The sequence below is a fragment of the Haliotis rufescens genome, unplaced genomic scaffold, assembly GCF_023055435.1.
Source record: "Haliotis rufescens isolate VD_foot unplaced genomic scaffold, xgHalRufe1.0.p SCAF_28, whole genome shotgun sequence".
NCBI classification, from domain to species: Eukaryota; Metazoa; Mollusca; class Gastropoda; order Lepetellida; family Haliotidae; genus Haliotis; species Haliotis rufescens.
This window is the reverse complement of record NW_025963979.1, coordinates 6,691,640-6,711,966: the sequence shown is the minus strand read 5'-3', so window position 1 is coordinate 6,711,966 and position 20,327 is coordinate 6,691,640. Positions and strand designations below refer to the sequence as shown.

The window sequence follows — 20,327 nt, the reverse complement described above, 5'->3', positions numbered from 1 at the left end:
ATACTTGTGCCTGTTGTTCAGGGTACACCCATGATAATACTTGTGCCTGTTGTTAAGGGTACACCCATGATAATACTTGTGCCTGTTGTTAAGGGTACACCCATGATAATACTTGTGCCTGTTGTTCAGGGTACACCCATGATAATACTTGTGCCTGTTGTTAAGGGTACACCCATGATAATACTTGTGCATGATAATACTACAGGACCAGCACACCAGTGTACTTGAAGTTGGCATTCCGCGCAACACAACATCTGTGTCAGAGCTGTTCTCCATCCTCCAGACAGCCCAAGAGAAAAACCACATCACCAGATACTCCCTCTCTCAAACTACACTGGATACTGTAAGTATTGTAAATAACGATATTCTATATCTCAAACATCACTGGATACTGTAAGTATTGTTAATAAGGATACTCCCTCTCTCAAACTACACTGGATACTGTAAGTATTGTTAATAACGATATTCCCTTGCTCAAACATCACTGGATACTGTAAGTATTGTTAATAACGATATTCCCTTGCTCAAACATCACTGGATACTGTAAGTATTGTTAATAACGATATTCCCTTGCTCAAACATCACTGGATACTGTAAGTATTGTAAATAACAATATTCCATATCTCAAACATCACTGGATACTGTAAGTATTGTTGATAATGATATTCCATATCTCAAACATCAAGTAGAGTTTATTTCCTCCAAGTTTCAGGCCATAGGCCCATAGAACATACATTATATCAATATAGTGTATGCATATGGATAGTCCAATCAAAATCGGGTAACGAAATTCGGTTGTTCGCAGGATTTGCGAAGCTTGTATATCGTCAACTTAGTGTCAACAGATACTGTCAAAATCTTTTCATGTTTTTAATCAAGGTACTCACGTGATTTGATGCACTTCGCGGAGTAAGACCCTTTTTATTTTAAAAGCTTGATTATATCGATCAGATCATCTTTACTGAAGCAAATGCAAGTGATATGAGACGAGGAATCTGATTGGTCAATAGAAGGAACAGAACTTGTAATGGCCCCAGGTGTCAATAGAGTGAGCCCAGAAATTCATAATAAACTTGACTGTTACAGTCAGTTAATCCGTTCCTCCGGAACATGTTAATCTTCATCATAAAATATAAGTTAATTTAATCAGTAACAGCTAACAGCAGTTAATCACTTGCCTTGAACAAGCTTCTTTAGTAATGTAGTGCTAAACCAAAGGAGTGTGCCTGATGAAGGCCAGCAGGCCAGAACATTGAGATCATGTGTACTGATGATCAAGTTTTAGTTAGCAGACTATTACAGAGTCATTTTAAGGACTTGAATTAAATTTGCTAGGACTGCCATTTTCCCCAGGGCTAGTCCCCTTTTAAGAACTCTGCATGCTTTAAGACCTGAATTGAATTTGTTTCAGGTGTTTGTCAACTTCGCCCAAGAACAATCTGACAGCATCTCTGATAAAGATGATGATCTGTCCACGTCTGGTGGGGAGTCTGGATCGGAGCAGTCAGGAATACTCCCAGGACCATTCTCCAATCAGACATATGCGTACATGAACCCACAGTATATGGCGGACCCTCAAGATGAGCGATTCTCATCACAATACGCAGCCAACCTTGCACAGGCCTCCACTAGCATCTCCATGAAGGAAGGCAAAATTAACAAGGCCTTCGATGACGATAACAAGGTGTTTGATACAAGATTGTGATTGATAACAGCTTTTCCAACAGATGACTGACTTTAATGTTTTGTGAAAACATCCTTAATCTTCAGACCAAATGTGACAGTTTTATTGTGCAACTGTATTTCTAAAACTTACATCCATATTTTGCAATTATGATAAAGAATTTTGTCATCTGAGTGGTTTTGCATGATAACCACAAAACTCATAGTTTCAGCTTCTGTAAACAAATCAATGAGGACACTGAAGTCCTTACACTGTATTGATTGCTAGCATAATATTTGTATATAGAACAAAATTCATTAAAATTTACCAAACAATAAATCTTGCTAATGGACATTTCACCTGAAATGTTCAGGCATGTGGACCTATGTTTCATCAACTCAGTTTAACAATTTGCAGTATGTTTTGTGATATTGTTTCATATTCAGTTAAGCAAGATAACAATGCAAATTGTTGTTTTATCATGTTAATAGCATTCCCAATGAAGATAATATTTTATAGTATTTACTAGAATATTGTAATATTATAGAGGTCGATCTGTCAATTTCAAGTATTTGTATGACGATATATATCAACATAATACAACCTTTTTACTTTTTAAACATGACTTTTGTATCATAATTTTCAATTTCTCATGATAGGGTATAAACATATCATCATGCGACAAATGAACAAAAACTTCAATACTTCTCTCTCAGCAACTTTATACAAAATATGCTCCATGCAAGTTGTTTTTCCACTGTAACGAATGATTTAAATAACAATTGTTTGAAAGAAATAATATTTCAAATGTCTTATTCATATTGCACAGAACAGGAATCATAGTGGGGTTGGTAGCACATTTTGCAATGCTCCATTCCATTCTATCAGCATTTAAAGGGTAAAAGAATTGCTCAAAGCTTTATGTTTTTTCAACTGTAGACTACAACTTGTAAGTGATGCTTGGATAATAGGGTGCAATACAATGTTTGTCTCGTAGAAGCATCTGTCAAAGTTTAATGTCATGTTCCTTTCTGTTCTGTGTACATTTGTATGATGAACCAGTACCAGTTGTTTATGGTAATCTTAAAATACGTTTTTTTAATGTTTTAAATAAATCAAATGGAGACAATGTACTGTGATTTGTTTCCTGAGAATCAACAATTTGCATAATAGGAACCAAATCTGTGTTGCCACTGTTCTGACATAATTTGGTTCATTTTGTTTTCAATGTGTAACTTTGTACAAGTCTCTCTCTGATCTGTTTTGCATGGAGCCAGAGGATTGTTTAGCCTCTCTCTACAGACGCTTTGTATCATGTGACCAGAATAATCAGCTATTGTGATGTGTATATATTATGGTGATACACTATTTTGTGGATACAGCCTAATATGTACAGACAATTTTATTACTTTCATATTTTCAATATTACAATTATAGATAGATGCAATATATATTTTTAAATATTTTTAACAAAATCCTGTTTTTCTAAATAAACTATATGATGCAATTTAAAATGTTTTTGGTAAATATGTGTTGACCATAATTAATTCAGAAAATATATTTTCATCCCTGTAGTGAGTGAGTGAGTGGGGTTTTATGCCGCTTTTAGCAATATTCCAGCAATATCACGGCAGGGAACACCAGAAATGGGCATTACACCTTGTACCCATGTCGGGAATCGAACCCGGGTCTTCGGCGTGATGAGCGAACGCTTTAAAAACTAGACTACCCGACCACCCCTTCATCCCTGTAATACTTCATGAGTGAGGGGTTTAGGTACAGTGGACATGTATCCCAGTGGTACAACACCTTGATCTGGGATTGGTTGTTGGTTGGCTTGTTGTTTACCGCCGCACTCAGCAAAATTCCAGCTATATGACGGAGGTCTGTAAATAACAAGTCTGGACCAGACAATCCAGAGATTAATATCATGAGCATCGATCCACGCAATTGGGATATGATGACAAGCATCAACCAAGTCAGTGAGCCTGGCCACCTGATCCCATTAGTCGCTTCTTACGACAAGCATAGTCGCTTCTTACGACAAGCATAGTCGCTTTTTACGGCAAGCATGGGTTGCTGAAGACCTATTCTACCCCGGATCTTCAAGGGTCTCTTGATGTAGGAGGAACGTGATGCAAGATCACATCTACCACTTCTGTGAAACACATATATTGTGCTGACAGTGCTTGTTTGTTGTTTCACGACGCACTCAGCAATATTCCAGTTATATGACGCAGTCTGTAAATATCCAGTCTGGACAATACAGTGATTGACATCATGAGGATTGTTGTACGCAGTTGGGATATGATGACATGCATCAACCAAGTCAGCGAGCCTGACCACCCAATCTTGTTAGTTGCCTCTTACGACAAGCATAGTCACCTCTTATGGCAAGCATGGGTTGCTGAAGACCTATACTCTACCCAGATCTTCACGGGTTGTGTTGACAGTGAGATTACACTACACGTGTATCATGTGTTCATAATTGAGACACGTGAGAATAACTCTGGAAAGTAACACCATGTATCAATAGAGTACAGCTAAAGCAGGGCTTGATTCGAGGAACTTCATTCAACTCTTGACTCTTGTTGTCATGAAAACCAAGTTGCACCACACATAACCAGGTTGCACCTGGTGCCATAAATTTACCAAAGTTCAAACAGGATGGCCTGCTGCCAATGTCACAAAAATTAACATTTTGATGTCAAACACAATAGCAACATGCCCATAATCTGGAAGTACTACAAGTTTGACGGCATGAAGCCCATTAACGTATGACAAATTACACATAGTACAGGAAAGGGTGATGTAGTTTGGTCAGGACACCTTACAGATTTTGAGTTCAAAGATCGATTTTGTTGGGGTGGTTAGTCAGACACAAATTTGATTATTTTTTACATGCACCCGATTCATTTAGACATGAATATAAAGTTACATTTTCAAAAATAGGTTCCATTGGTGCATCTTTTATATTGCTAAATCAATCCCTGTAAAGGCTCTGGTCCAGTGGGGATTTGTCAATTTGGTCATGTGTTATACAATAATATCCTGACCATGTCCTCAAACCTTGTACACTTTGTACAACAGTGTCCCTTGAGATGCATGGACATCGAGATTTACACCGATGCCAGGGCTGTTGGATTAAGTGGAAAGTGCTGTTCACTAGATACATGGATGTGCTAACTTGAGTAGAATAAACAACGATTAAAACCAACTCAAAAGGACCACAAATTTTAATTCGTTATAACCGTAGTTCTTTATAAGCAGTTCGACTGTCGGACATTTTGGATCAAGTCACATTTCCACACTCCAGTCATTTCCTACACAGAATATATCCACTTCAACTGCTACAGCCTAATCACTATTATTTATTGAGGGCCTAATTTGAAAAAAAGGGTGTCAGTACTTAATGCAGTTAATCACTTGCCTTCAATTGATTATTGCTGCTTTGAACAAATATTTTGATAGGCTGTTTGGTGATAGTCGAGCAGCTCAGTGTTTAACAGCTCATTGTAAACATAAACTTTGTCATTGACAGAGTACACATGGGACCACATAGTGAGTTCGCCATCTCATTTAGTTTGTGTTTTTGTTATATCAATCAAGTTTATATAATAAAATTTACAGCAAATGGCCAAGACCCCCAAAAGAGTTTATTATATCCGTCAGTTTGTGTTCATGATAAATGTAGTTTACTGTCTGTGCTCTACGGCAGATAGAGAATGTGACACAGTAATTCAAGATAAAAAGATACTGTTGCATGAACAATATGGCTCCACTTGACCACTTTTTCTCTCTTCTGTCACAAGTCCCCAATATATATTCTGAATACTTATAACACTAAATTTTAAAACTTATCTAACCTCACACTATGCAATTCTTTCTTCTTCTTCAATCCTACGTGGAAACGTGCTTGTACAGAGTTTCCAGCTTCTAAAAAACAATTCACCAAAACACATCCCAGCATCACCCAAACAAGCATTGTAATCCTGTGAATAGCGACCTCACACGACCTGATCACTTCATCGTCTTTCTCATTGCCACACTGTGGAGATGTTTTTTTGGAATATTACAGAATCATTCACTGATGCATCCAAAGCTGCCTTGGATACGCCTTTAGTCGACCCTCTTTGCACTCTTTCACCTTTGCGTGATGTTCAGATTGATGGTGATTGTTCCTCTCCATCCACAATCACTTTTGCTCCAGGTCAATCATACTACGTACTACAGGCCGCTACTGTCACGTCCAATCCTCATGAGACTTGAGTCGTTGCCTCTCCCATGGACTTGCAGAGCAATTGCTCCCTATCCACCGTTATGGAAGGGTGCTTTTGGAAGTCAGATACAGTCTTTGTTTCCAATTATCTCTGTGACATCTCTGTTACTGACGTCCAGGGCCTTCATCACTTCTGTCCCTTGGTCCTGGCACAGCAGCTGTCTGATGTGTGTTCCCACTCCTGCTCTTTCACACTATGCTTCGTGTATATACAGAATTAATCTTGAAACTTTTGCTTTATTGATTTATTTTTTATTATTCGGACTCCCAGGTTTTTCGCGCTAGACAACCAACTCAAGGGATCATTTTGAAGGAACAGCATCGTTGGCTGGAACGTCAATGGTGCCAAGGTCACAGAGTACGGCCACAACTGTGATTGCACCAAGTTTGGTTTTGAGATGACGTTTTTTGCTTCGTCGTGCAGATGGGAGACGTCGTGTTTACAGGTTTCACGGGGTACATTATACCCGAAACTGCATACAGGTAGAATTGACTTGGTGCAAGTTCAAGGGAATTTAACTGCAAAGTGTTACACGGATGAGATTCTTCGGCCACACTTCCTTCCCAATATGCAACAAGTGAACTTCATTTGCAAACCAGACTATACCCAACCTCACATGGCAAAACTGGCAACAGTCTTTTTGAGGAATCACAACATCCAGATCCTGCCATGGCCCTCCAGGTCAACCACAGTGCAAATTTTGACCAATCGATCACCAACCCTTGCTTATATATATATAACACATATACATATCAAATCACTTTTGGGTTTCTTTTTTTGCAGAGATTTGCATTGGTACACTTTCAAGATATCATGTAATACTACCTCATGTTTCAGAAGTTGGATGTAACCATGGTAACACCAGGGCACTAAATCAGTACTGTTAAAAGAATGACAGTAAGCGCAGTAGAAAGGAAACAGTTTATTTTTACGTATTATCAAACAGAAAACTTGGACTAATATCGTCATCAACGACATTGTTCTTCCCTTCAACATCAGCATTGCAGGGTGACTGCTGCACAGTGTCAGGTCTGGCCTTTCTGTTCTTCCTGTTCTTCTTAGTCTTCTCGCTCTCTGGTTTCGACAGCATCGCACTGAAGTTCTCATGAAACCTAAAACACAAATATCTTCATAAAAACAATAGCGCTGATTAAGCGTCTGCAAAAAACACATTGACAAAATCTTGGACAAACCTGGTTCCTAACATTTCCAATCTCATTAAAATCATATCTGAGTTCTCGTTGCTGCTACACAAAGATCTGAGGACATCCCATTAAGCGTTATGTCAGAATGACCTTTCGCAAACTTTGACTGACCACTGAAATGACTAACAAGAAGTCAACATCAGCCTATTACAAAGCAGCTTTCTTGAGCTTTACGGGACACGTATCAACCTGGCGACTTCCTTTTCAGACTACGCTTGAAAAAATATGTTGACAGTTCTCGATTAAAATTTTGAAAACTGAACAAACGAACATTCCAGAATGTCTAATATATAGTTGAGATTGTATAGCAGTGCTTCCAATGTACTGTGCAACACCTCCTCCGTTCAAATGTTTATCCCACGGAAGCGAGAGATACACAATAATTTTGATGGAATCAGTCGTACCGGCCGTAATTTTCATTTGGAATACCCCGTGTTAACGTGGTCAGACAACCAATTCCGACCTTCACTTTCTTGATCTGGTAAGTGACGCTTTGATCGGTTGTATAAAAGGCTGTTCTGACGTAACCCGTAATGGGGTGTCCTCAGATCTTTGTTTAGCGATAACGAAAACTAAGATCTGATTTTAATGAGATTGTAACATTTCAAAACAGCACCGACGATCATTGAAGTATTAAGAATTAACATGAAAGCTTCATAAGCCATGTGAGTGAATGCCTCAGTCAGCAATATTCCAGGAATACAGGCGTTTATCTGGGCTTCCATCTTACTTTCCTGGACTGGCAAAATGGGGTAAAAATAGTTTTGTTAAAAAACTGGGAATTTTTTTAAATAGGTCTTATTTGCCAAAGTTCTGGAGTATTTACTCCATTGTATTTTAAAACTATTCATTAATAAAGCCTCTCCGACTCTACTGATCCTTTATTAGTGAAATACAAGTCCCACTTCTTACAACCAGATAGTATAATAACGAGACTTGCACACTTGTTCACATGCGACTTTCGGTATTTAGGTGATGGCAGTATTGTCTTTCTTATAGAAAAAAATCAAAACTTATTATCTGTTCTGTATAATGTGCACCCTCCTTCACACTGCTGTGAAAAAAAGGTGTGCATTACAAACAAGAGAATAAGGCACCATTAACAAAGAAAAACGTGGAAAATTGCAACAGAAAGGTATGAAATCTTGCTCTGACGTCTCGTAGTAAAGGACATTTCAGTGGGACCAGTGATTCTTTTGTAGCACTAGTCCTAGCTTGGCTACCTGAAATCATGAACTCTGATTGCATTGTTATGCCACTAGCCTTTTGACCTGGTTGAAAGTCACTAGCCATATTTTGGCTTGTGTTAACATCTGAAACAGCAATTTCATGTTGTTCAACCAGTGACTTAAATCATATGCAACAGGTGAGGTTAATTAAATGGTTGAAATGGTCTTACGTTTCAGACAAAATTAATGCATTTACATAGTGATGTGCATGTACATGTGTGTGCTTGTACTAGTCTGTACTAAAGGGGCTTGCGACCTGTCTTTGTTTTTTCCCTTTGTGTTGTTGAGCATTTGATGCCTGGAAATTAAATTTGGAGCCAACACCATAAGCAAATCTATGAAACACAAAATGTTTATCCCCTAATTGCTGCACTGAACATGTTGAGGGCATGGATGTTTGAGATGGGCCAACACCAACCTTTCTATTCTTGTCAAGTTTTCTTGCATCTTGGCATTGGCACAATCGGCAAGAAATTTCAAATACTGAAATAAAGAAAATAAAATTTCTTTCAAAAGAAGTGATTTTCACATACTTTACTATGTAGTCATCATTATCTTCACTATATCATCTCATCGTGAAGCTCCATGCTAGTTTTGGAGTATTCATTAATACTTATTATCATATACCCATCAATGATATGAGACATTCAGCATGTGCGATAGAGCAAACTTTGAGACGGTCAAATCACAGGGGGCAACAAACTAGACCCGTATAACACCCTCAGAAGGACTGATATGGCATGTCAGTGCATTTTGAATGTGCGATTGATATCAACACAGGTGGTGAGAGATTAGAGTTCCGTCCCCTGGTGCTTTATATAGCTTTCCCGTGCCAATGTCTTCCATCAAGATGAGTGAGTGAGTGAGTTGGGTTTAACGCCGCTTTTAACAGTATTCCAGTTATATCACGGCATGTCAGCTTGATGTGGGAGGAAAGCTTGAAGTGATTCAGGTCTCAAGACGTTTACCAGTCCGGTGACACCCATGAGCACGGGTATGGTGCTGACAAACCTAGAAACATAATTGGGGTGAACCAGGATTCGAACCCACAATCACAGGTTTCTGGCGTGCCCAAGGGATGCAACTCTGCCCAAGGGACGCAACTCTGCACAGCGAATCGCGGCGCCTTAGAAGACTGGGCCACCCGTGCCCCCTCCGTCAAGATGAACATGTTAAAACAAACATGCATAGAATTTAGAGATGTTTTATGAATGGATGCATTTTACAATTAGATGTTATGGGTATATGATAAAAAGGTTATTATAGGTAGTTTTCATATCATACCCCAAATCAACCCTTAACCCCCATATCAGCCCTCCAACTGCCATTTATAACCCCTAAATTATGAGTGTCCCTAAGTGTATCTACATAGCATCACTAGTGCCATAAACCCATGTGTATATCCTGAGCATACAGATGCAATAATGCTTGTGACCACCTTTCATTAGGTACTGGGGATTTCTTTGAAATCCAACGACCTAAGCATTATCAGTGTGATGCTATATATCCTAGAAATCCCCAATACCTGCTGAAAGGTTGGCTCAAGGTCACTGTTTCACCAGAGGGTCACAAGCACTGAATGATCATAAGACACAAAGAAGTAGAGGAAGCAGCAGAAAGTGTCAAACAACTGAGGAACAGTTACAAATGTCCTTACATTATCTATAACAGTTTCTGTATTTCAATATGATAATGTCACAAATAATACATGATCCGATTATAAAAACTGGCAATTTAATATTGAAAAACATTTTGTAAGTAATGCATAGCACTTTTCCTGGAGTAGGTACATTGTGTACAGATGTCCTTCATAAACATCACCTCATTATGAATGGTTTGTTTCATTTGAGAACTTTAGGCCAAATACCTGTTCTTTATCAAAACAAAATCCTATATTACGAAAATAAGCATAACATTTTTCTCCCTTGATCAAGCTTATAGCCCATTGTTGCTATGACAACCCAAATAAGACTCTCACAAACCACCGAACCTCATGTGAGACCATCAATCTTCGATCCTTGGACAGCGGAACTTCCAGAGAATGAGTGCTTCTCACCGCCTGTATACACAGAGTAGCAGTGAGTGAGTGAGTTGTTACATACTACATTCAGCAGTTTTCCCACTATTTCATGATGACTTGTAAATAAAGTCTGGGCAAGACAAACTAGTGGTTGACAGCATGAGCAACAATCCATCAAGGAACTAACACACACAATCAACCACCATAACCCAAGTTAATAATGAGTTGCTCGCGTAAACATACACATGAAATCAGAGCTACAGATAAGCTGCGTATTTGAGTAAAATACCCCCCAAAACTACTCAAAACCCAATTAACTTGTGTACAGATACGCATGCATTAAATGGAAAATGCAATTGTTTGAAGAGAGCACTCGTAAATGCCAGATGAAGCTTTTTCAGCATGCGTACAACAGAGCTAATTTCCGAAACACAATTACAAGTTAATTTACTTTCCAAGTCAAGCCAATATTTAGGACCGTTATATACATCTTAAGCATTATTTCATTTTTTTTTTAAATTTCAAAATGCTTACTCATTTTGGGAACAACCAAATAGAGTGATGAATAGATGAGAGAAAAAATATTGGTTACCGAATGAAAAATGTAATAACCCAATTAAAATAGAAACCTTTGAGTAAAAACTCAATTGCTCCAAAAGTAACCTGGAGCTCTGTGACATGATTGTTGAAACCAACAGTATAACCATGATCACTATGACCATGTAATTTTCCAATGTAGCTCTTATATGTAGCTGTATGTCTCTCCAGATCTGTATTTACTGATCAAATAAGGCATCAAATACATGAACTCTACTGCAGTGAATAATACAAAAAATGTGCTTTGTCACTTACTGTAACTAAGATATGTATCACTGTTGGGAATTTATGCAATATGTAACACACTTGTGGCATTATGTGGACAGATGCAAATTTGAAAAAGGTTCACTACCCAAAAGAATGGTCCCAAGTGAGTAAAAATTACAGTGATTTAATATTAATGATACATGTGTATTAGATACCTATCCTGCTAGGAATGTCTGCAATTTCCTACTTGTATTACTTGTTCCAGAAACCCATAACACAGTGCCAAAACACTCCCCTACAGGAAGCCACCATCTCGCATGCTCCCCTCACGCCATGCAACTTCCCCTTCTTACTTCAACACAGTACAATGGAGGTCGACAGAAGTGGGGACGGATGGGTGGGTCCTAGAGACTTGTCTTAACAGGATGTTAGTATCTAATATCATAAATATTAGATGACTGTAAATGATTTCTTATCCTGCTACGACTGTCTGCAAGTATCACTCAGTAGGAGGAGGGTACTGGCAAATCTGCAAACTGAAGCCCAGGTGGTGACTGCCGAATGTTATAGACCAGACTCAAGTCATACTTCTTGTGGTCCAACTGTAGGGCGCTCTTCACTAGTCTCCATCTAGACCCACTGGAAATGGAGGTGAGACGGGGGACAAACGATAGGGACTGCAATAAGACCACACCACAGCCCTAACCCCATTGACCGGCCCAGGCAAGCAATGAAAGGTAAATACTTGGTGCAGGGAGAGACGGTAGCAACGAACCTATCATTTCCTTCAAGGATTGTTGAGTTGTTGCACGTACACAAGAGGTCCGAACTGGTGAAGACAATTGACGTCCTTGACAGAATGGTTCCTGGTATAACGGTTGGAGAAAGCAATGTCAGTAACCCTGAAACAAGCCTTGACAATATCTGTCACCAAACAGTTGGTGTGCAGAGCCAGCGTTGAAGCCAACGCCCTAATTTCATGAGGGTTATGGGTTTGAGGAGGCGGTAGACCAGCATGTTCATAAGCCTCCAGTATAGTCAGTCTCAACCAGTAAGCCAAAGTATTCTTGGAAACTTCAACATTAGAAGATTGAGAAGTAGGGAGAAACAATCTGATGCTGAAATGGCTTCGTGACTTTGATATCACGATGCAGCACTCGAACCGAGCACAAAGATAAATTTTCTACATCCTCATCCCCAAGAATAGAAGGTAGCTGCACAAGGGTGAAACAGCGGTCCTCCTGTCCAAGCTGTTGATTCTTAGCAACGAAATTCCAAAATAACCAAAAAAGCACTTTGCCATGTTGATGTCTACTCAAACTGGATTTGAGTCACATCCAAAGCAGGAAATTCACAAACCGATGTAGCTAAGGCAACCAGAAAAGCAGACTTCAGCGTAAGACAGTGGGGACTAGCTGATTGGAGGGGCTCATAATGCACAGTGACGAGCTGACGAAAATGACAGCCAAGTCCCAAACAGGATGACGGAACTTTTGGACCTGGTCTTCTTGTCGCCATAATTTCAGGAGCCTGGCATAAATTGTGAGCCTTAGAAGCTTTCAATGTAAGTAGCTATAGTACACTCTCTTAACTTCTTAGTCGACAATAATTAGATAATTAGTGACAATTTCAGCTAATACAGTATAACAGAAGGATTAAAACACTTCTCTGCATAAGTCACAAACATCATAGAGAGACCTAGTGGACTTGTGATGGGCTGGACCCACAGCATTAATCGCACTCGCAGAACAACCTCTCTTCCTTACGGCTTGCTGATTGATCGACTCTGGAGACAGATGGTGTTGATGGGAGGAAGGATTGCGTACCACTATGGTAACCAGACAGGACGACAGACAGACAGCAGGAAGAGCTCCGGAAACCACACCTGAGCCGGCCAGTAAGACGGACAGTGGTTGTCACAGAAATCTTAGGCAATACTCGTTCAAGCAATACCCGTGGAGGGTAAGTGTAGGCATGGAGACCCTCTCAACTGATGAACAGAATATCGCGATCGACTGCCATCTCATCCGGAGTGAGAGACATGAACACCAGCAGTAATAAGCACGTAATAAGTCCATGTTTGCAGTTCCCAACTTGTGCACTGGTGGCAGGAATGCATTGGAGTGAAACATCCATTTCGGTGCAGCCAGTTTCCCAGGCTGGAAAAAGGTGTTGGCCAGAATATTGGACACTCCTGGTATGTGGCGAGCCCGAACATGCATCTGAAGAATGTCTATCATGTGCTGAGTTGATCCCTGTTTGTTTATATGTAAATGCCACAGTGGAGTTGTCCGTCCTTATCATGACTTGTGCAGAATGGAGAGAAGTCCACCAACGCTGCACAGCCCTGAAGGGCTGCTAGAAACCTAGTTTGTTCATGTGCCAGTCTCAAACTTGTATTTCCCACAATCCCTACGCTGTTAGTTGGTCGAGATGTGACCCCTAACCAGTCAGAGAAGCATCTACAAACAGATGATGGGTTGAAACAAAGTCTATCAAAGAAACTCTGTTTGAGGTTGTGAATCCTCCTGAGTTTTGTGGAAACTAAGATAATGTTGGAATAAAACCCCACATTCACTGTGTCTCTTAATGTTGTACGTGGAAGACCTCTTGTCCCCAACCAATCTGCCAATTCCTCAATCTGCAACCGCTCAGCAGGCATCAGGGGTCTAGGTGACAGCATCTCAAGTTGACTGGAAGCTGACATTGAAACTCCTGGCTGCTGCTGCGGCTGCCTCTGTTGCTGCAGGTCAGATTGCTGCACCAAGGACGGGACCACCGCTGAAATCTGAGCTAACAATCAAGGAACTGTACCCTGTACTCTTGCCGTAGACATAGGAGGGACCAGAGAGTCCCTGAATGGAGGATGCGGGAGAGGGGGTCGCAACCCTCCATGTAGATCTTACCTGACCCAGCCATGACAGATTACTGAAGGCATAAAGAAAAAAGTGGTATCAAAGACTAAACATACCTAAAAAATCTGATAAAACATATCAAAATGCACAACAATAGCAATAAATGCAAAAATAACACTTCAAAACACAAGCCCACTTGAAGAAAAAGGAGTAAAGCTGAGAGTAAATACGACGACAAGGCTCACGTCCCACTCAAACTGACTTAACCTCCAACCACTCAAAACTACGAACGTAAAAGACAACCTAATACCCCTAAGGATATACACACCTCTTAAACGATAAGAAAACACAGTTGAGAAAACCTAAGTCACACATCAAAAGGATTCGAGAGACAACCGTAAACCCCCACCGCACAGTCCGAGCGATAAGTAGGAGGAGAAGTTGCATGGCATGAGGGGAGCATGTGCAGTGGTGGCTCCAGTGGGGGAGTCTTTTGGTGCTGTGCTGTGAGATTTGGCAACAAGTGTAATAGCAGGATAAGAAATAATGACATGTGAGTACATACACAATGGCTCCACACATTATCTGGAGTTTTGCTACACACATTGTACATTGTCCTCGTAAGGCAATCAGGTGCCTCCAACATGGAACTGACTCCAATCAGTGTACACGTCACTCAACCCTCACCTGCCACATCAGTCCCACATGAGACAGCCTATAGGCACTTGCAGTAATGGATTAATTCATTGTTGTTAATGATATACCACCTATATGACAGTGGTCTAATTGTGACCAGTTATTGATATTACAAGCAACGTCCCACGTCACTGGGGTTTGATAACATGAACCAAACTGCTGACTCTGACCCTCTGATCCATTAAGTCGCTTTCATGAATATGATAGGTTTCTGATAAGCAATTCTATCACAGGATCCTCACAGGCAGAGTGAGTGAGTTGGGTTTAACGCCGCTTTTAACAGTATTCTAGTTATATCACGGCGTGGCAGCTTAATGTGGGAGGAAAGCTCAAAGTGATGCAGGTCTCAGACGTTTACCACTTTGGTGAAACCCACGAGCATGGGTATGGTGCTGGCAAACTTCGAAACATAATCAGGGCGAACCTCTGAGATGGAATAATGTAATGGTTACTCTTCTATGTCTTCTGGCAATGTGGGTCAATGGGAAACTATTCACCCACAGAATGAGAAGCATTGGGACCCAAAAGCTGAATGGTTAACATACAAACACATAGATTATCTTGCCCAGAAAACCTTCCAGTTAGACTGGTTTTACTTAGGAAATAAACATACTGTGTTTTCAATGTAGATATAGGTTACCTGTAGATTTAACTGCACTAAATTGAATTTGGAACCGAAAGCACAGGTTAAATCTACAGGTAACCTATCTGAACATTGAAAACACAGTATGTTTATCTCCATTCTACCATGACTAAATAAAACGCTAACATGAGGTGAGCACCCTTAAAGAAACTAAGCACGCTTTGCAAAACTTCATTCCACACCACACGTCACCATTATGACGTCATATCGTTGATTGTGACGCAAAAGATATGACGTCACAATCATACATAGATAAAGCGCCAAATTCCAAGCTCTCTATTGTCCCCAAAACTTAAAAAACATTCTATTTGTAGAATCCTATCACATTTTCTGCACGAAATGTATTGCCACACATCCTATGAAAATTGAAGTAACTTTGCATTTTGTAAATTGTAATTACGGATATAGTTATTTAAATATGCCTACCGACAATAACTGAAAAAAGTACTATTCTTTTGAATATTAGCTTTTGCGGAGATGTGGACGTCCAACCAGCTATTTTAATCACAGAGGTTTATTGTGATTTAATAGTCCGTGACTGACCAATCACAATTGAGTAAATTCGAAATTTATGGTAGAATTACTGTTTCTATTTTGGAGAGCATCCCAGCAAGTAAGACAGGTTTAACTTACTGTTATTATCTTGCCTCGAGAACCGATGGTTATGCCCGAGTTCCTGAACCCTGAAGCAACTGCACAGGCATGCTGAAGGAGAAAACACATGCCCTTGTCACACACCCAGGCAGTGTTGACATAACACAGTTATTCTACTCAATCACTGCAGCAGGAATTCCTTTGTACATTATGGTATGAGACAAACAATTTCTCAAGGCTTGGAAATCAGCATTTAAAATTCATGTTGGTTTTGCACTTCATAGTATGTTTATTGCCTGCATAAAGAAATAACAATCATGATAATATGTAACATTTCAGTTCAATGGAAAATATTATTTACTACTAAGCCCAGACCCATCTTCAGAGCTCTGAGCTACTCTTTCAGACACACAATCATGTGTGTTCAGATCTCAACACAAGATACCTCTTCATAGCCATCACATAAAATCCTTAACTTTTGGAAAGAGATCCATTCCATACGTGTACCAGCCACTAAAGACTTGCCACTTGATTGTCAATCATCACAAAGCCTGTCTGTTTTCAGGAAAGGGACAAAAAACATATGCTCCGAGAAACCCTTTCCCTACTAACTTTAACTCTCTTTCACATGCACAGAGAGTACACAAAATTGTGAATCATGAAAGATTACTATTATTATTATTATCCTGCCAAAATCAAATATCCTGATTTAACATGTAACAAGATCTCACCAGACTCTGGGCATCTGCCACTGACCGGCACTGGACGTGGAGGACCATGGGCTCGAATTTAAACACAGCGTCACCCTCCAGGGCCCTGAGACTGCTCACCTGCGCAGAACATCCGCTAGCATCAGGACAACATGTCTTGCTAATGTTCCTCAGATCTAGTACACTAGCAGCTACAGTTGGTAGTTCCTTCGACAAGTTCCTCCTGGAGGACCACGCAAGGATACCTTGCAGGGGATATCATGCTAGAGAGTGATTTGGGTTTAAGTGTTAACGCCCCTTGGAACAGTACTGCACTTTCAGTTCTCACATGAAGGAAACCCTGAAGTAGTGGGGTCATAGACATTTACCACTTTGGTGAAACCCATGAGTATGGTTATGCCAAGAAATGCAGTAACAGCGAATATAGGATTCAAACCCATGATCATATGTTTCTGTGACACCTAGAGGGAGCAAATCTGCACCGTAGCCCCGGCGCCTTGGACAATGTGGCCATCTATGCCCCCTCACAATAATGATGATAACTTACAGGCAATTAATACAGTATAGAATATAGGATACTAGAAACTGTTTCAGATGAGTGCCTTCTATTTTCAGTTCAAGTTAAGGTATATTAAACTATTAAATAATGTATACTGTTTGGTAAACTTATTTAAATTATATGATTAATCATCACATCTACTTTCATACTGAAAATCATACTTGTGACTGCCACACCAGTGAAAAAATAACTGCTTATTTACCATGATTCCTTATTTGAGAAAAATTAAAACAAAACTTAACTAATTTCTTTTTATGGATGATGGATCATGATCCAAGTCATAAAATAGAAAAACAAAATCATTTGCCATTACCATGACCGTGTTACTAAGCATGCTAGGAATTGATAAATGGTGTTGAGAATATGTCTTTCCACCTTCTGAATAGATCTGTCAATGATTGGTCATCACAATAATTGACATGACAGATAATGTAGATAATGGGTTACCACTTCTTCTGGTTGGACGAAATCATGAGAGGTAAACAGCCATTTACATCCCTTCTTCTTCACTCGGTTCCCTGCGTCCTGTGTGAACAGAGAAAACATGACAAAGGGTGACGGTCATCCTGAAGATGTGAACTTCCCGCATTAGGGCCCATGTGTAATTATGCTCATGGGCTTAGAAACGGATATAATTCTATGAATACATGAAATTCGGATATTTATTTTGGAGAGATTTAACTTCATGACTTAAATCCCTTCGATAGTTATTACGTGGTGATGCACTACACGAGGCAGATCTTAATGTGCATTCAACAGTAAGTGCAAGTTTCAAGGTTTGCATCCTATGAAGTTATTTCCAATTCAAAGTTAAAACTTATGTTATATACTTTCTCAGTTAAAACAGCTTAACAGTTTCTTATTTTTTCAGCATAATTATTTAGGTAAGAAAGCTTAAGCACTTCTGAAATTGAGCCCTAGGCTTAATTTTGGATAACATATTTTAAAAGAGAAAGTGCTATTTCCCGTAATTAGGCCCGGGGCTTAAATACAGGCAGTCCTGGTACAATGTTAATGCTCATCAACACCATTCACAGAAGCCACAGAAATACAGATTATAAGCATGATATTAAATATGATAAACAATCTTTTCAAAAGTTCAATGTTGCATTATCAAACAACTGTATAAACATGATAAAATAAGGATGTTTGGTTTGTTTTTTTGTAAATTCATTTTAAAGATAAATGGTAATTTGATGTATGTATCTAGAAAAAACGGCTATGTGGAATGAAAGACAAAATTGATGCAGGTAATAAATGTTTACCACTTCAGTGAAACCAAACAACTTGGAATGGTACTAACAAACCTAGAAACATAATCAGGACAAATCTGGGATTTAATTCCAAAATCAGAGGTTTCTTGAATACATCCTTATACAGATAAAGGCACTGCCTTAGACAATTGACTGTGATTAACTGACATACTATCACTTAGTGGACTAAGAGGTGGTATAATTAATGTACACAAGATAAAAAATAAACTCCTTTTGTTTAGTTATAATCGGACAGAAGTCACATCTGCCCCAGAAAGTTTCACGCTATCCTCCCCCAAAAAACTAATGTTCAAAACATATTAACAACATCATATCTCACATGATCTAATACATTAAAATGCCACCTACATGAGCATGATGACGAAACAGAAATACAGAAAGAACAAGTTTAAGTGAGTATGGTTTTAAGCTGCTTTTACTCAATGTGGGGAATAGAACCCAGGCGTTTTGCATGACGAACGAATGCTGTAACCATGGTAACCACTAGGCTACCTCACCACCCCGAACAACTTCAAAATCTTTCCAAAATTTTGTGTTGTTTTGTAAGACATATACTTTCAATACGTACATATGAATTTGTATATGCAACTGTACAGTATATAGATTAGAGTAGATCTACAGCTAAAACCATCAAGGTTTGAACTGGTCTTCCCAATTTTAAAGAAAAAGTAAGCTGTACGATATTGTTGTGGGTACAGGACCATAGGGCCTATCCGAGTCATTTTGTCACAAGTGTGGGGACTCTCTTTTCTCATACTCTCTTTCATTTGTGTTTATTTGGTAATTTGTTTCCATAACAAACTTATATGCCAATGCAGGGGTCCGATAGCAATGTTTGAATGCCGAGTAAATTCGACTAACATGACCAAAGTGAAGTTTTCTGGCAAATTAGGATCCCATTGAATACGCAATTCATAACAATTATAATATATTCATATTGGGTAGGAAATAATACTAACATTGATATTAACAAGAAAACCAGTGCTGTCTCACCTGTTCAAACAAGAGTATTCTTCCTGAACACGAGCTGGTTGTGAAATAGTTGGACTGGTCATTTATCAGCTTTACAAGATCAACAATCGGGACGTCGATAGATCCCTTCCTGCTCAAGTCTAGTCCGTCAAAACAACTTTCCCTCTGTTTATCAAATGATTCTGAGGACATCGTGCATTTGTGTTATCGACATGTCCACGGTTTTCGCTTGCCACGCATGGTAGGTAATAGAGTTACTTCCCTTTAATACTCCATGCAGCGACAGCGTCGTACAAAACTATGTTTAGAGCTTATCGTCTACAGGTGTCACAAAAATGGACAACGCCTAAAACGGACCAGGACAATTTTGTCAAAGCGTCCAAATTTTCTTTTCAGAACAGACCGGTTATAAAATCAATAAATACATCCGCAAGTTATCCTTTCTAATTGATTTCCATTTTGAAGTTAGTTATAACCATATATTGAATTTCTATCTGGATTATTTTAATAACTAATTTCTGAGCATGCAAGGACAGGAGAAAATGGCCACAGACAATTTAGAGAAAATGGCCCCAAATGTAATGAAAATGGTCCAAAATTTAATGAAAATGGCCTGTATTTGTTTTTAGAAAATTAACCCACATTTTTATGGGAAATTGAACCTCATTAACTATCACAAATCCGTAGTGATTTAGTATATTTAGTGTCGAGACATTCAGTGTATAATTACAAAAAAATGTATTGTTAAGCTATTCTGCACTGTTCTTTGTGTGTCATGGTGACATCTCCAGTAGCAGTGGAGGTTTCGGACTGCCACCCCACC

General features: G+C 39.3%; 2 protein-coding genes across 6 annotated transcripts in view; one reads left to right on the top strand and one right to left on the bottom strand.

Annotated features, from left to right (window-relative positions):
- The window catches only part of LOC124139094, a 142,811-nt gene extending 139,634 nt beyond the window's left edge, over positions 1-3,177 (top strand). For all 4 annotated transcript variants that reach the window (XM_046506121.2, XM_046506127.2, XM_046506142.2 and 1 more), the window contains exons 99-100: positions 206-343; positions 1,412-3,177. In XM_046506121.2, the coding sequence (XP_046362077.2) occupies positions 206-343; positions 1,412-1,705 (432 nt within the window). In that variant the 3' untranslated portion in view covers positions 1,706-3,177. The remainder of the gene's footprint in view (positions 1-205; positions 344-1,411) is intronic.
- A 3,673-nt stretch (positions 3,178-6,850) lies between these two features.
- LOC124139130 (tRNA wybutosine-synthesizing protein 3 homolog) lies at positions 6,851-19,831 on the bottom strand. 2 transcript variants are annotated; one of them, XM_046506164.2, is made up of 7 exons: positions 19,526-19,819; positions 17,706-17,783; positions 16,721-16,819; positions 16,029-16,100; positions 10,368-10,436; positions 8,796-8,860; positions 6,851-7,055 (listed from the first exon to the last, which is right to left on the bottom strand). In XM_046506164.2, the coding sequence occupies exons 1-7, from the start codon at positions 19,694-19,696 to the stop codon at positions 6,872-6,874; spliced, it is 738 nt and encodes a 245-aa protein (XP_046362120.1). In that variant the 5' UTR covers positions 19,697-19,819; the 3' UTR covers positions 6,851-6,871. The 2 variants fall into 2 exon arrangements, with proteins under 2 accessions (XP_046362120.1, XP_046362128.1); XM_046506172.2 differs by lacking the exon at positions 17,706-17,783 and having other exon boundaries at positions 19,526-19,831.
- Positions 19,832-20,327: the final 496 nt, after the last annotated feature.

Coding starts and splice junctions, on each gene's coding strand:
- LOC124139130 (XM_046506164.2), bottom strand. CDS start 19,696: ATGTCCTCAGAATCATTTGATAAACAGAGGGAAAGTTGTTTTGACGGA. Junction 8,861..10,367: donor GATTGATGGTCTCACATGAG/GTTCGGTGGTTT, acceptor TCTTTATTTCAG/TATTTGAAATTTCTTGCCGA. Junction 7,056..8,795: donor AACTTGACAAGAATAGAAAG/GTTGGTGTTGGC, acceptor TTTGTGTTTTAG/GTTTCATGAGAACTTCAGTG.